The sequence below is a fragment of the Thrips palmi genome, unplaced genomic scaffold (assembly GCF_012932325.1).
Source record: "Thrips palmi isolate BJ-2018 unplaced genomic scaffold, TpBJ-2018v1 HiC_scaffold_19, whole genome shotgun sequence".
Lineage (NCBI taxonomy): Eukaryota > Metazoa > Arthropoda > Insecta > Thysanoptera > Thripidae > Thrips > Thrips palmi.
Window position 1 is genome coordinate 14,450,352 of NW_023144628.1, and position 13,471 is coordinate 14,463,822.

Genomic DNA, 13,471 nt, shown 5'->3' on the forward strand with positions numbered 1-13,471 from the left:
TGACAATTAAGTCTTTATTGTGAAGAATATTGTTCATGGTTACAAGGAAAATACTACACATTACTGCTGCTTAAAAAACTACGTAAGCAAAGGATAAAAAGTCAATACGAGTCTGAGGGTGAGGCGTGTTGACACGTGCGCGCATTTGAGAGCGTGCAAACAGTTCATTTTAGAAACATTATTTTGGATTTCGCCTTGACAACTCTTTTAAGCTTCTGAACAAAGTACTATTGATGTAGAAAAGCGTAAAAGAATATCGATAGCATGTCGCTTGAAGGATGAGAGAACTGGTTGAGTTGCCTTGAGGACCCCTAGAAAATCCTTACTTGGACCAAGAAAATCTACTTGTAATACGTGAATTCATGCCAATGACTTGAAACACTAAAGTAGATTCACTTCACTCTCATTCCAAGCACGTGACATCACGTTGAAACGAACGTGACGTTGTGCCACGTCCTGTCCCAGTTTGGATGTGAATCGGCCAAAAATTCTCTTGTTTGTTTTAACGTCACTGAAATTCAAAGGGTGAGATATCTGACCGATTTTCGGTGATACAAAAGGTAAAGGTCATACTTAAGTGCACTGAGAAAACCTTACAAACTATTTTGGACCTTACAAAGGAAAGTAGTTTGTATAACAAAGTATTTTGAGCATACGTAAGCTTACAAAGAAAATACTTCGTAATTTACGAACTATTTCTTCGTATAACAAAGTATTTTAGTTTGTTATATGTATGCTCAAAATACTTCGTAAGGTTTTAAGAGTGTGTATGACCAAAAAACGGTGAGACATCAGCGAGACTGGCTATTGTTTAGCTTGGGGATATATCAGCCTTTACCCGTGATACACTATAAAGTATGACCGTTTTTCGGTCATACATCGAAGTATGACCTATTTTCGGTCTTACATTTCAGTATGACCCTTTTTTGGTCGTAGATTTCAGTAAGACCGTTTAAGCGGTCAAAAGTCTGACCTTTCTATATTGTCAGTGGTGATGTCACGTTTCTGGATTGAGAGTGTCAAGAGACGATCTCTTAGAGTGTGAACATATATGCTTCAGGATTAAGCATACCGGCATGTAACACTCAACACTGAGCATGTGGCATTCCGCCTCCTCCTCGAATCTTCGTCAAGCGTGCGCTCAACCGCTCTTCATCAAACTAACGTCCCCGGTACGTTCCGCCGCTTCACAGGACTGGACCCGGCGTGGCCGCTGTTCTTCGTGACCCCCGCCAGCGGCCGTCTGGACAAGGAGGACGCGGACTTGGTGGACGTCATCCACACCTGTGCCGGCGACCTGGGTTTCTCTTGGGCCCTCGGCACCGTCGACTTTTTCCCCAACGGCGGTAGCCACCAGCCGGGATGTGGCTTGGACGTTGGAGGTAGGTTCACTGTTATTCAATGTACCCGACGTCACTGAGAATGAAAAAGTCATGATCAATACCCAATTTTGGGCTTGGTATATTTTATCACCCAAATTTGGATAAGGAAACCTTCCTCACCCAAATTGGGCAAGGATACCTTCCTCACCCAAATTGGGCAAGGATACCTTCCTCACCCAAATTTGGGTGATAAAGAACTCCTCGCCCAAAATTTTAGTCATGATCATGATTCTTTCATTCTCAGTGGCTGCACTGTCGTTCAACTTGCAATACTTTTACTACTTTTTTTGCGATCAAACCGAGTTTGCGACTCCTACGATCAGATGGTAGAGCCCTCTGTCGTACTTTTCTCGCAATAACTTTTCACTGCATTTTCTTTGAACGCATTATTGCCACAAAGTAATACTTTTGATGCAAAATTTGCTGTGATGCTTTTATTGCAAAATTTTAAAAATCCATTATGGAGGCAAGTTTTTTTTTATTGCAAAATATACAGTGGTTTTTGCACTTAGTATGAATGAGGGTTTTCGAAAGAATGTTGGTTCGGTCACGTTCGTTTGAATACGACATCACGGTCGTTACATTCGTATGAACGTGGACTACCAACGATCAAACGAATGTGAAAGGTTTAAACCAACGTGACACAATTCCTGTTCTATTACGACGTGACATTCATTGCATCACAATACTTTATCCATGGCGCCGTGGAAACTTTAGCTCTTTGCGCCCTGTAGCTGGTCCCCCGTCGGCCGATGCGGTGCGTGCGGTGCATGGGTGGCTCTTGGCTTCTTCTCCACTCTACAAATCAAAGAGTGTACATGGTATGCTCTAACTGGAGCATGCCTGCAAGCACGCTCTAGCTAGCGCATGCCTGCCAAGCATGCGCTAACTAGTGCATACATGCCATGTACACGCTAACTGAAGCATACATTTACTGCATAAGGGATAGGGAGTTTTCTGCATCAGGAAGCGTGTACATGGCGTGTATGCACCAGTTAGTGCATGCTTGGCAGGCATGCGCTAGCTAGAGCGTGCTTGCAGGCATGCTCCAGTTAGAGCATACTATGTACACTCTTTGATTTGTAGAGCAGGGCGCCCTGCTCTCATGCTTCATCAGAGCTGGGTTTCGTATATCCGGGGACCTTTTGTAAGGTAAAAAATCAATTGTGGGTCACGAATCAATTGTGGGTCATTTTTTTCGACGGGTCACCGCAGACCCGACGGAGATTGAATCGATTTGAATTTCGCGGTAGACCTTCCTTCAACCTTCCTTTGTCTTCCCAAATAGCGTGTATGTCCAAGCGACGACTGTAACGGCTCCTATTAGGCTTCAAAGGAAGGCCCTTCAAAATGTCGAGAAAATGGCGCCCATCCAACGAGGCGAAAAATCGTTTGTTTTTCAAATTGCCACCGTGAAGCTAATTACGAGATAAAACGGGACGCCCTTGCTGATTTAGGTTCATAGTAGGTCAGGGAACATAAATTTACCATAGTGCAGCCGAAATCGTTCGATGCCATGGTGCGCGGGTGATGGCAAAGAAGCGTTCGCTTCCATGTCAGATCCATTATTTTAAACAAATTTTCCGGTAGTTTTTCTGCTATTTTTTGTTTGCTGCGCTTCTGAATGACTGATGTATCCCAGTAAATTCCATTTTTCTGCTCTGTCACATTTAGTATTACGATACGAAGGTTATGTTAAGCTACAGCCCCGAATGACAACGCTAGCTCTTACTTCCAGTCTGCCATCAGGCTTTTTTGTTGGGGAGGGGGGGGGGGCATTTCGGGGCTTACATAGCTCCCGGAAGGGAACCGCTCTCCAACTGCGGGCTAGGCACCCGAGGCCAGTCCGGCCCTGTTATAAGGAGTCAAATCAATCCCTACAGACTATATATTCTGACTGAAATAGATAATAAACTGTAGCAATACCTCATGATGACAGGGTGTTGTGTTGGATTGTCTACCACACCGACGGCCCTACAATATGCACTATAAAAGTTTCGTCTCTAATCCAGGACGTTAAACTCACATCTGTCTCACAGTGAAATTAGCCTGTTTATGTATTTTTCCTTTTTGAGTGAAAAACGTGTCTGCTTGGTTTATTGAGAACCAGGGACCTTTAATTAATGAAAATAAGAAAATATCTTGCAAAAGTGGTCAATTTACAAGCAAAAAGACGAAATGGCCCACAATTGATGTGACCCACAATTGATTCATTGTCCTACATATATATCCTGCAGTTTTCACGATTCCGAAAAACAAATTCAGAAGTGAATTTCTCTCGCATTTAAGCAAATCATATCCAAATTTGAGCTTCCTACAATGCTGACCCACAACTGGTTCCAAAAATCAATTGTGGGCCAAAACAGACTATTTTTAAAACAGCCACAGCTTAGTAAATAAGGATGACAGACAGGGCTACTATGCTGCAAAACTTAGTCCAAGGACCATAGTTAAAGGCCGCACATGCACTTTTGTCACCAGGTCAGAATTAAAGGCCTTAATTTGGAATTTTCAAAAATGTGACCCACAATTGATTTTTTACCTTACAGTGTACAAAGCGAAAGCCAGATTGTTAATTAATGGCGCTATCGCATAACCACCCATAACCTCATTTTCTTCTTCCTTAGGTACTTGCTCTCATGGCATGTCGCACAAGTACTTCGCCAAGACAGTAACAACAGGCCAAACATACCAAGCGGTCTACTGCAAAACCGACTTAAATGCTATGGATGGGAAATGCACAGACCAAGCGGACGCATGCATGGGTGATAAAGTCTCCTTTAAGTAAGTTGTCAAACATATCGAATACGAAGTCAAATAGTAAGTCAAAGGCACTTGCAACACAAGATTAAATTTTTGTCCTTTCCACAGGGAACCCGGATCCTTCTATTTGTTTACTGATGACAACGGACTTACAACCTTATGCCAACTGCCAGAGGAAGGAGAGACAAACTAAAAGAGACAAAAAGAAACAATCTTGAGTCACGATGTACTTAAATGTAACTAATAAAGTTTAGTTTCGAGACAAGTTGCTCTATTGCATCCCAATCGTTATCCTTAACAGTACTACACGCGTCTTCACGGTCTTCGCCAGGACCATATAAATGATAGGTGAGCGATCCTTACGTTTCGGGGTAGTTTTGACGTTTCTAATTTGTTGAAAGTAATGAACATCAATTTAAGTTCCTGATTACTGGGGTCCTGAATGATACGAGAGCTATGGCAATGGTATTTATAGGAAAGGCCACTACCTTCCTAAAAGCATGAGCCTTCAGGTATTCACATACGTTGTAACGGGTGTTTTGATCACGGAAGTTACGTTATCACGGAAGCAACAGTGTGAAAAGAGACTTAAACGGCCGACCCGGCTGGCTCACTAGCCGTTTCAGGGTTAAATGCTTATACACACTGAGATTCCAAACGCTATGAGTATAGCACGTATGGTGCAATGCGCTGAGATATCGCACCACACGTGCAATGCCAGAGCCATATCGCACCATACGTGCAATGCTTTCCGAAAATGCCGTATGCTTTTGCATGGGAAAGGGGAGGCATTGCACTTCATGTGCAATGATTTTGCATTGCACCAATTGACGCTATACTCATAGCGTTTGGATTCTCAGAGCACTGAAAATCTATCGGCGTGACTTCGTGCCGCTGCAGGGGCGTGAATCAAGTGTCGCGCCTTTGAACGGCATGACAAAAAGTCACGCCAAAAATCGGCGTGACTCAAAAATTCACGCCAATTTTTGACGTGAATTTCTTGTCATGCCGCTTTTTGACGTGACTTGTCTCCTAAAACGCGTTGTCATTCACGCCAAATGATGGCGTTACTCACAAGTCACGCTGTTTGGCGTGATCACATGTCACGCCGTTTTTCGGCGTGAATTTCGTATCACGCCAATTTTTGGCGTGACTTTTTGTCACCCCATAATTTGGCCATGTGTCCGACCATTACGTTTTCAGTGTATGAAATTGAGTCATTATTTCTCAAGTCAACGAACTGCCAACCCTTTGGTACCTCCGATTGGGCTGAAACTTTGTGGGTCTATAGGGATAAAGGTAGAGAGTCCACAAAAAAATTCAGACCTCCAGGTATCACCAAAGGGCTACCGTGAAACACACCCATTTTGAAGGAAAATTACAGAATTAAAAAAAAAATGTGAATTGTTAAAATGAAGGCCCAGTTAAAGTCTGAGACATTTGGCTGTTGTATATTCTAAAAGAGAATAAAAAGTTCATTGAAAAAAATTGGTTTGGACCTCGGATTGACATAGGACTTGTGAGACGACAAATGATTTTACATACAAGGGACAGGAACGTATCCTCTGAAAATTGTGATTTTTTTAAAAACTGAAAGTAGTTTTTTTGTGGGGAACTGATAACTCAAAAGAACTGGAAGTAATGGGCCTTGCGGGGGGGGGGGATGGATTGTGGCATTACGACTTTCTGACCTTCATGAGAGGGTTATAAATTTAACTGGCTTGAAGGCTGCAGTGGGCAGTGACGCCTCAAATCCATTGCAGGTACAGAGTTCATCTCAACACATATCAGTTCGATGGGTGGCCTACCCTCGCCTCCGCAGGCGCACCGCCACCGCCGCACAGTGGGATAGAAACCCGAAAACGTGGCCAAAATACCCTAAAATGAAACGTGGCCCAGGCCTCTCATAACAGCCTGCGTGCAATGTTAACATCCCAAAACATCAATATTCAAAATATTTCGGGTCGGAACCGACCCATAGAGCTTCCAGTTCCGTCGGAAAAGGAATAAATAATTAAACGAAAATTTTGTGAAAAGTTAGCAAAAATTGCTTTATTTAGGCACTGTCTATGACCTGTTTGCACCTTCCCAGATAAAAAGCGGCTTAGACCATTTAAAGTCCGTTTCTTCCTGAACAATTTGGCGTAAGAAAAACGTCTGTAGCCACAAAGGTCGCCTCACAAAGTCGATTTAAGTAAAACATTGCATTAATTTCATAAAAATCGACAAGATATATTGAATTGACTATAACTAAATTTAACGGCGGTTCACGGTGAAACGGTTTGCGGGAGATCACGCACCAATATGTCGACTACAAGTAGCAAAAGAGAAATCTTGCTCCAAAGTGCTCCATTTTGAATGCCGTGCGACTTTGTAGAGCCAATTAAGGGTAAATCGCAAGAATTGACTAAGCTTTTATTTCTGCAATAAAAAAAAAGACTTCAAAAAATAATTAAGAAACTGAGGTTGTATTCATTATTGCGTCCGCATTTATAACGTCATGGGGCACCTTGAGAGGTCGCCGACGACGTCCTTCCGTGTCCGCCATGATGATCCCTGTGTTTGAGCTGGCCATCGAGACCGTCAGGACCCACATAAAACGGCCATGAAAACCGTTTTTTCCTGCGGCCACCAGTTTCCGAGATACGAGGACGTACCACGAGGTCGCCGTCGAGGCCCACGAGGAAGTCTTACAATGTTTGGAGGCCAAAGAGGCCGTCACGGCGAACGGCGACCCCCTTTGGTGTCCGGGACTTTTGATGACGGAATTCTCTTCGCGGGTTCTTGAGCTCTCAGGAACTGGATGCTGGCCAAGATCTGCGCAGCCGTTTGTCCAGGATGGCGATGAACATCTCGATGTGGGTCGATTTGAAGTGTTTTTTTGTGTTCGTCCCCATCCTGGACAAACGGTTGCGCAGATCTTGGCCAACACCCAGTTCCTGAGAGCGCAAGAACCCACGATGAGAATACCGTCATCAAAAGTCCCGGACACCAAAGGGGTTCACGGGCATGGCCTCTTTGGCCTCCAAACATTGTACGACTTCCTCGTCGGCCTCGTCGGCGACCTCGTGGTACGTCCTCGTATCTATCGGAAATTGGTGGCCATAGGAAAAATCGGTCTTCAGGGCCGTTTTATGTTGGTCAAGGTCTCGATGGCCAGCTCAAACACGAGGGTCGTCATAGCGGACATGGAAGGACGTCGACGTCGACCTCACGGCGTGCCCAATGAGCACCACTTTTTTAGTACAAAACTTGATTTTGAAACAAAAATAGGTAGCGGCCGACCAATTTTTTGTTAGGACTTATTTGAGCTCAAATAGTATGCACCATAAGTGTGTAAAAATACGATTTTGAGCTCAAATAATTTGTTTCTGGCAGAAATTCGATTAGCAATTATTTGAGCTCAAACCGTAAGCACCGATTGTGCCTTTTAAAACGATTTTGAGCTCAAATAATTTGTTTCTGGCAGAACGTAGATTAGGAATTATTTGAGCTCAAATCGTAAGCACCGAGAGTGTCTATAAAAACGATTTTGAGCTCAAATAATTTGTTTCTGACAGAAATTCGATTAGCAATTATTTGAGCTCAAATCGTAAGCACTGAGTGTGCCTATAAAAACGATTTTGAGCTCAAATAATTTGATTCTGGCAGAACTTTGATTAGGAATTATTTGAGCTCAAATCGTAAGCACTGAGTGTGCCTATAAAAACGATTTTGAGCTCAAATAATTTGTTTCTGACAGAACTTTGATTAGGAATTATTTGAGCCAGAATTGCAAGCACCAAGTGTGTCTAAATATGTGATTTTGAGCTCAAATATATCTTGGTTTGCCCTTTTTTCATTTTAGGTTTCACTATAACTTAGTTTTTAGTTTTCACAAACCAATTTTTTGTACTTATGCTAGGTGTTTTGTAAACTTAGGATTTCAATAAAAAAAATTAGTATCAAATTGTGTTTTTGATTGGATTTTCTGCTTACAATTTGCAATGGCGGAAATTACATATGAAGAAATGTTTCGCCTGTTGCGCCCTATAGGCTCTTCATCTTTTCAGGATTCATCACATTTAGAAGCTGGTTTAGCACAACGATTCAACCTGACCGTCGACGCAGTCAAATCTGCAGCACATAGATTTCATCAGTCTGTGGAAGAAAAGTGGCGGGAAGCAAGAAGAATAGAAGACAGATTCATTCAAACCAACAAAGAATGGCTGAAAACAGTGAAAACTGCATCCTGGTTTACTCCTGCACCGCCAAAACCTTCCACAGTAAAGCGCTCAGCTGGAGCCAAACCGAAGCCTTTTGGGGAGAGCAGCGACAGATCCAAACGAAGAGCTGTCGCCAAAATCAAGGAACAGTACTCTCTTCTTGAACTTGCGGAGGCACTTGCGAGCAAGATGCGCGACATGGGAAACCATTCTGCATCTCAGCTCATCCTGCGACTATCTGAGACTTCTCCTGAAGAGTCAGCAGATCTCTTAAAACGGTGCACTACCGACCCCCCTAAGCGGATACCAACAGAAGAAGCAACACTTCTCGTGTCAGATAGTGGCTTTTCTAAAGAACAGTATCAAGCAGTGCGGAACTTGGCCGTTAAGAGTGGCGCGGAAATAATTCCCCCGTACGCTGATGTGGCATTAGTGAAGAAATCTACCTACCCACCGGAAGATTGCATCAGCATCACAGAAGAGAGCGCTACAATCACCCTCCAGGGCCTCTTGGACCACACTACTAAGAGGCTCCTTCAGGTGCAGGAGCCGGTTCTGCAACAGCTCCCTGCAGAAGACGCCCAGACGCTGAAGCTTATCAGCAAGTATGGCGGAGACGGATCAAGCTCATATAATAATTTTTCACAAGATAAAGAAAATCAAGCACTGCAGAGTGATGCCTGCGTTTTCTTCATGAGTCTCGTTCCTCTCCAGCTTGAGACAGGTGGGAAAATCATCTGGAGAAATCCTGTCCCAGCGTCTGGGCGTTACTGCCGGCCACTGCGTATAATGTACCAGAAGGAGACTGCTGAGTTTACAAGAGACTGCATGTCCTCAGTGGAGTCAGAGATCATGGCGCTAACCCCATCTTCCGTCCAATGCGCTGACAAAGACTGCTGCGTCACGCATGAGGTGGTTTGCACCATGGTCGATGCCAAGGTTGTGGCAAATGTGGTTGGGGCCTCATCCCAGAAGTGCAACGCCTGTTCCAGCACCATATCTGAGCTGAACAACATTGATGTGGTTCTCCAGCGGCCCACCAACCTTGCTGCGATGAAGATGGGCCTCTCTCCTCTCCACCTACTCCTTCGCGTGTTTTCCTGGCTAATCTCTATTGGCTGCAGAATTGAGGTTGCACGCCGATTGAGTAAGGAGGTCCCGGCATGGAGAGTGGCCGACCAAAAGACTTTGAAGGACGTCAAAAGAGACATGCAGCAGCAGTTTCTGCAAAGAATGAACCTGCTTGTAGACGTCCCAAAGTCTGGAGGTGTAGGCAACAGCACCACTGGAAATACAGTTCGCAGGGCATTTGAGATGCCAGAGACACTCTCTCAAATAACTGGGGTGGATCTGACACTCATAGAAAGGTTGAACATCATCCTTCAAGCCGTGCGGACGGGATTTGTGGTTGATGCCCATGCCTATCGCGCCTTTGCGGTGGATACGGCCAGGCTGTATGTGCGCCTGTACCCATGGTACTACATGCCTCCGGCTCCCCACAAAGCCCTCATCCATGGTGCAGACATTATGAAGGTGTTGCCACTGCCCATGGGGATGCTCAGCGAGGAGGCTGCTGAGAGCAGAAACAAAGACCTTCGGAGGATACGGGCTCACCACACCCGCAAGTCATCTGCCATTGCAACAACTACCGACCTTCTCAATGCTCTTCTCGTCACCTCCGATCCAGTTCTATGTTCACTCTCTCCAAGCAGCTGCCGAAGAAGAAAGAAGAAGGCTCCTCTCTCTGAAGGACTACGGCAGCTCTTGGCAGAGCAAGTTGCTAACTTTGAAAGCGATGAGGAGTTGAGTGATGAAGAGTAATTTTGTTTGTAACAGTTTATGACTCCAATCTAGAATGTTTGGCCAAGAATTTGAATTTGTAAAATCCCCCCTGATCACCCCCTGGGATATTCTCAACATTGAATTTTGATACGATTGAAAACCTACTTGAATTATAGTGATCGAGACATTTTGGACATTTGTAAAATTTACCCCCCTGATCCGCCCCTGGATATTTTCAAAATTGAATTTTGTTTACAGATTTGAAATCCTGGACTCTCAATCTATAGGAAATGATGCGTCGCACATGTATTTGGACATTTTTAAAATTTACCCCCCCTTGATCCGCCCCTGGATATTTTCAAAATTAAATTTTGTTTACAGATTTGAAATCCTGGACTCTCAATCTATAGGAAATGATGCGTCGCACATGTATTTGGACATTTTTAAAATTTACCCCCCCTTGATCCGCCCCTGGATATTTTCAAAATTAAATTTTGTTTACAGATTTGAAATCCTGGACTCTCAATCTATAGGAAATGATGCGTCGCACATCTATTTGGAAATGTGGTCGCCATATTCTGGTAGATTTTTAATAACTTTCACGTGTCCCTCAGCTTGATCCGCCCCGGATTTTTCAATTGAATTTGTTTACAGATTTGAAATCCCGGACTCTCAATCTATAGGAAATGATGCTGTCGCACATGTATTTGGACATTTTTAAAATTTACCCCCCCCTTGACCCCCCCCTGGATATTTTCAAAATTGAATTTTGATTGCAGATTTGAAATCCTTGACCCCAAAAACCCTTACACTCCAAAAATTACGCACTTCCCGTTTCAGATGCGTCTGCAAATCAATTTTGGCCACGTTTTCGGGTTTCTATCCCACTGTGCGCCGGGCGCTTTTGGCCGACCGGGGCAGGAGCTTGGGCAGGAGTGGGAGGTGGCGGCAGGTGGAGCGAGTTACTCAAGCGCCCGCTAGTGGCTCTAAGTGTCGCCACTCGCTAGGCGCAGAGCAGTGGGGGAGGGGAGGGGGCGTTGTTGGCTGAGCGAAAGGGAAGCCCGTTACTCCAGTGGGGTTGAAAAGTTTTGTCTGTCTGTCTGCGTGTGTGTGTGTGCAGTACTCCTCCTGAACGGCTCGGCCGATCTGGCTGAGATTTTGCAGGGTCATTAGATATATCCTTGGCTCGCCACACACCAAAATTCAGCTTTCTATCTCAATCCATTCGGTCATATTAGCCAAAAAACACTTAAAAAACGGCAGAAAAAAGACAACTTTTTGGGTACTCTCAACTTTGTGTCAAGTTTCATATCGTTTCATATGTTTTTGAGGCTGCTGATGACGAAAATAGAACCCGTTCGGACCCCCGACCGAAAGTTGAATCCGATTGGTGTAGATTTTGATGACCAAATGTTATTTTTGAGGGGATCACGCCCATTTCCACGGCCTGCCTAGAAAAGCAGCCTGCCGAAGGCAGGTTAGCGCCGCAGGCCAAGGTAGGTACGCCAGGCGTGGATGGTCGAAACTGGCGCAGCATCGCGAAGCCTGTTACGACAAGACACGGTCTGGCGTACACCCAAGGGGAAATAACTCCTAAAAATTTGTACACCGAAATTCAAAATTCATGAATTTCAAGCCGAAATTCATTGAAATTCATCGAAATTCATTGAAATTCATCGAAATTCATTGAAATTCATTGAAATTCACGAAATTCATTGAAATTCATGAATTTCGGTCTAAAATTCATCGAAATTCATTGAAATTCATGAATTTCGGTCCGAAATTCATTGAAATTCATCGAAATTCATGAATTGCGGTCTGAAATTCATTGAAATTCATGATATTTGATCCGGAATTCAAGAAACCACGTGAATTATGGTCCAAAAGTAATTAAGATTCATTTAAATGGATAAAAGTATATCAATTGATACAAAAACTAAATAATAGTTGTACAAAACGTGGAAGTGCATTGAAAAACAATCATTTTCATGCAATTTCCTTGTAATTTAATGCGGTAAGAGCTCTCCGGTATGCGCGCTTAGGCTGAAGCAGCCTGGCTTCTAATACCGTCGGAAGCATTCGATTTTTCTCGGTCTAGATTTGGTCTAAATGACCGTCTACAGACCTAAGCAACCCCGTCTAGCATTGAGTGGCCGTTGCGGCTGGAAGGCCCTGAAAAAATTACCGCGGCGTCGGGACTCAAAAGTAGCCATGTTCATCCCTTGGCTTGGCGCGAGTGTATCCCCGCGTTTCCGTCGCGTTGCTAGGCGTGCTGTGAGCACTCACCTACGTCATGCCCGGGCGGCCAGGGGGCCGTCCGAAAGTCGTTCCAGAAGGTTCGAGAAGGTTTTCGCTAAAGAACGGCCAGGAAAAAGGCCCAGTCTCCAGAGAAGTGACACACTGTTTGCAGACGTTCCCGCAATTAGGCAAGGTCAAGGAGCCCTGCCGAGGGAAGGAATGGGAGGGGGGAGGGGGCAGCCGGGGCGGCGACCTGCATCCTTGGGCCGAGAAGCCTCCCTCGCCCGCCACGCCGTCAGGATATTGGGACCTCAGCTGCCCTCAAAATTGGCCTAGAAATTCATTCGAACATGTTTCTGAAGCAGTGAAAGGAATGGAAGACGAATTTGAAATTTTCAGATTTGTAATATAAAGCAAAATATTAGATCACTGGGGTGAGCCACTTGTGAACAAAGACTATTCATCCCAAAGACCCCTCATTGTAAAACGCCATTGTCGTCTGTTTTCTCTCTTCCCCGCCCGAGACCCCCCCCCCCCCCCGAGAGTGAGCCAGTGTGCGTGTGTGTGTGAATGTGTGTTGGTGCGAGGGTCGGCCTGCCTGCCGCGGTGCACTCCTCCTATTGTCTCCAATTTTAACTTCTGTCGCTTTCAATTTTTCAACACTTTAAGCGCCATATTCTGCTTCCTCATGTCCACGCGGTTAACGCCATATTTTATTTTTGGATTTTGTGATATTTTTGAGTTTTAACCCAATTTGATTACGGAATTATAGAACCACATTTTCTTGTGTATCTCCCGAAGGCCTAGACCTAGAACTGAATTTCAAAACTGCTCCTGTACATCTTTTCATGGCGCATTGAACGAGCTCCTTTATTTTACTCTTAGACTTCTAGAAGCGAATTTACATTTTGCAGCCAGAGGCAATTGTCCTTGGGGGGCCAAGACCGCTCCTCTCTCGGCCGACCCGGACTACCTGGTTGGGTCTCGCCCGCAACCCACACTGCCGGATGGCTGCACTTTTCAATGGAGAATCGGGCGCCCTTTCCCTTGCGTTGGTTCAACTGAGCTTGTCGCGCACTCGTGAAAACTCAGAGGGCTTCC

The 13,471-nt window shown here is 44.7% G+C and overlaps 1 protein-coding gene across 1 annotated transcript; it reads left to right on the plus strand.

Moving 5' to 3' along the window:
* Positions 1 to 994: 994 nt before the first annotated feature.
* Positions 995 to 4,410, plus strand: LOC117646581 (pancreatic triacylglycerol lipase-like). Its single transcript, XM_034387623.1, has 4 exons — positions 995 to 1,016; positions 1,068 to 1,382; positions 4,010 to 4,166; positions 4,254 to 4,410. Exons 1-4 carry the CDS (start codon positions 995 to 997, stop codon positions 4,336 to 4,338), a joined length of 579 nt encoding a protein of 192 aa, XP_034243514.1. The 3' UTR covers positions 4,339 to 4,410.
* The last annotated feature ends 9,061 nt before the right edge of the window (positions 4,411 to 13,471 follow it).

Excerpts from the sequence above, each read along its gene's own strand:
- LOC117646581 (XM_034387623.1), top strand. The coding sequence starts at position 995 with ATGTCACGTTTCTGGATTGAGA. Across the intron at positions 1,017-1,067 it reads GTCACGTTTCTGGATTGAGA|CATACCGGCATGTAACACTC; the intron begins GTGTCAAGAGAC and ends TTCAGGATTAAG. Across the intron at positions 4,167-4,253 it reads GGTGATAAAGTCTCCTTTAA|GGAACCCGGATCCTTCTATT; the intron begins GTAAGTTGTCAA and ends TCCTTTCCACAG.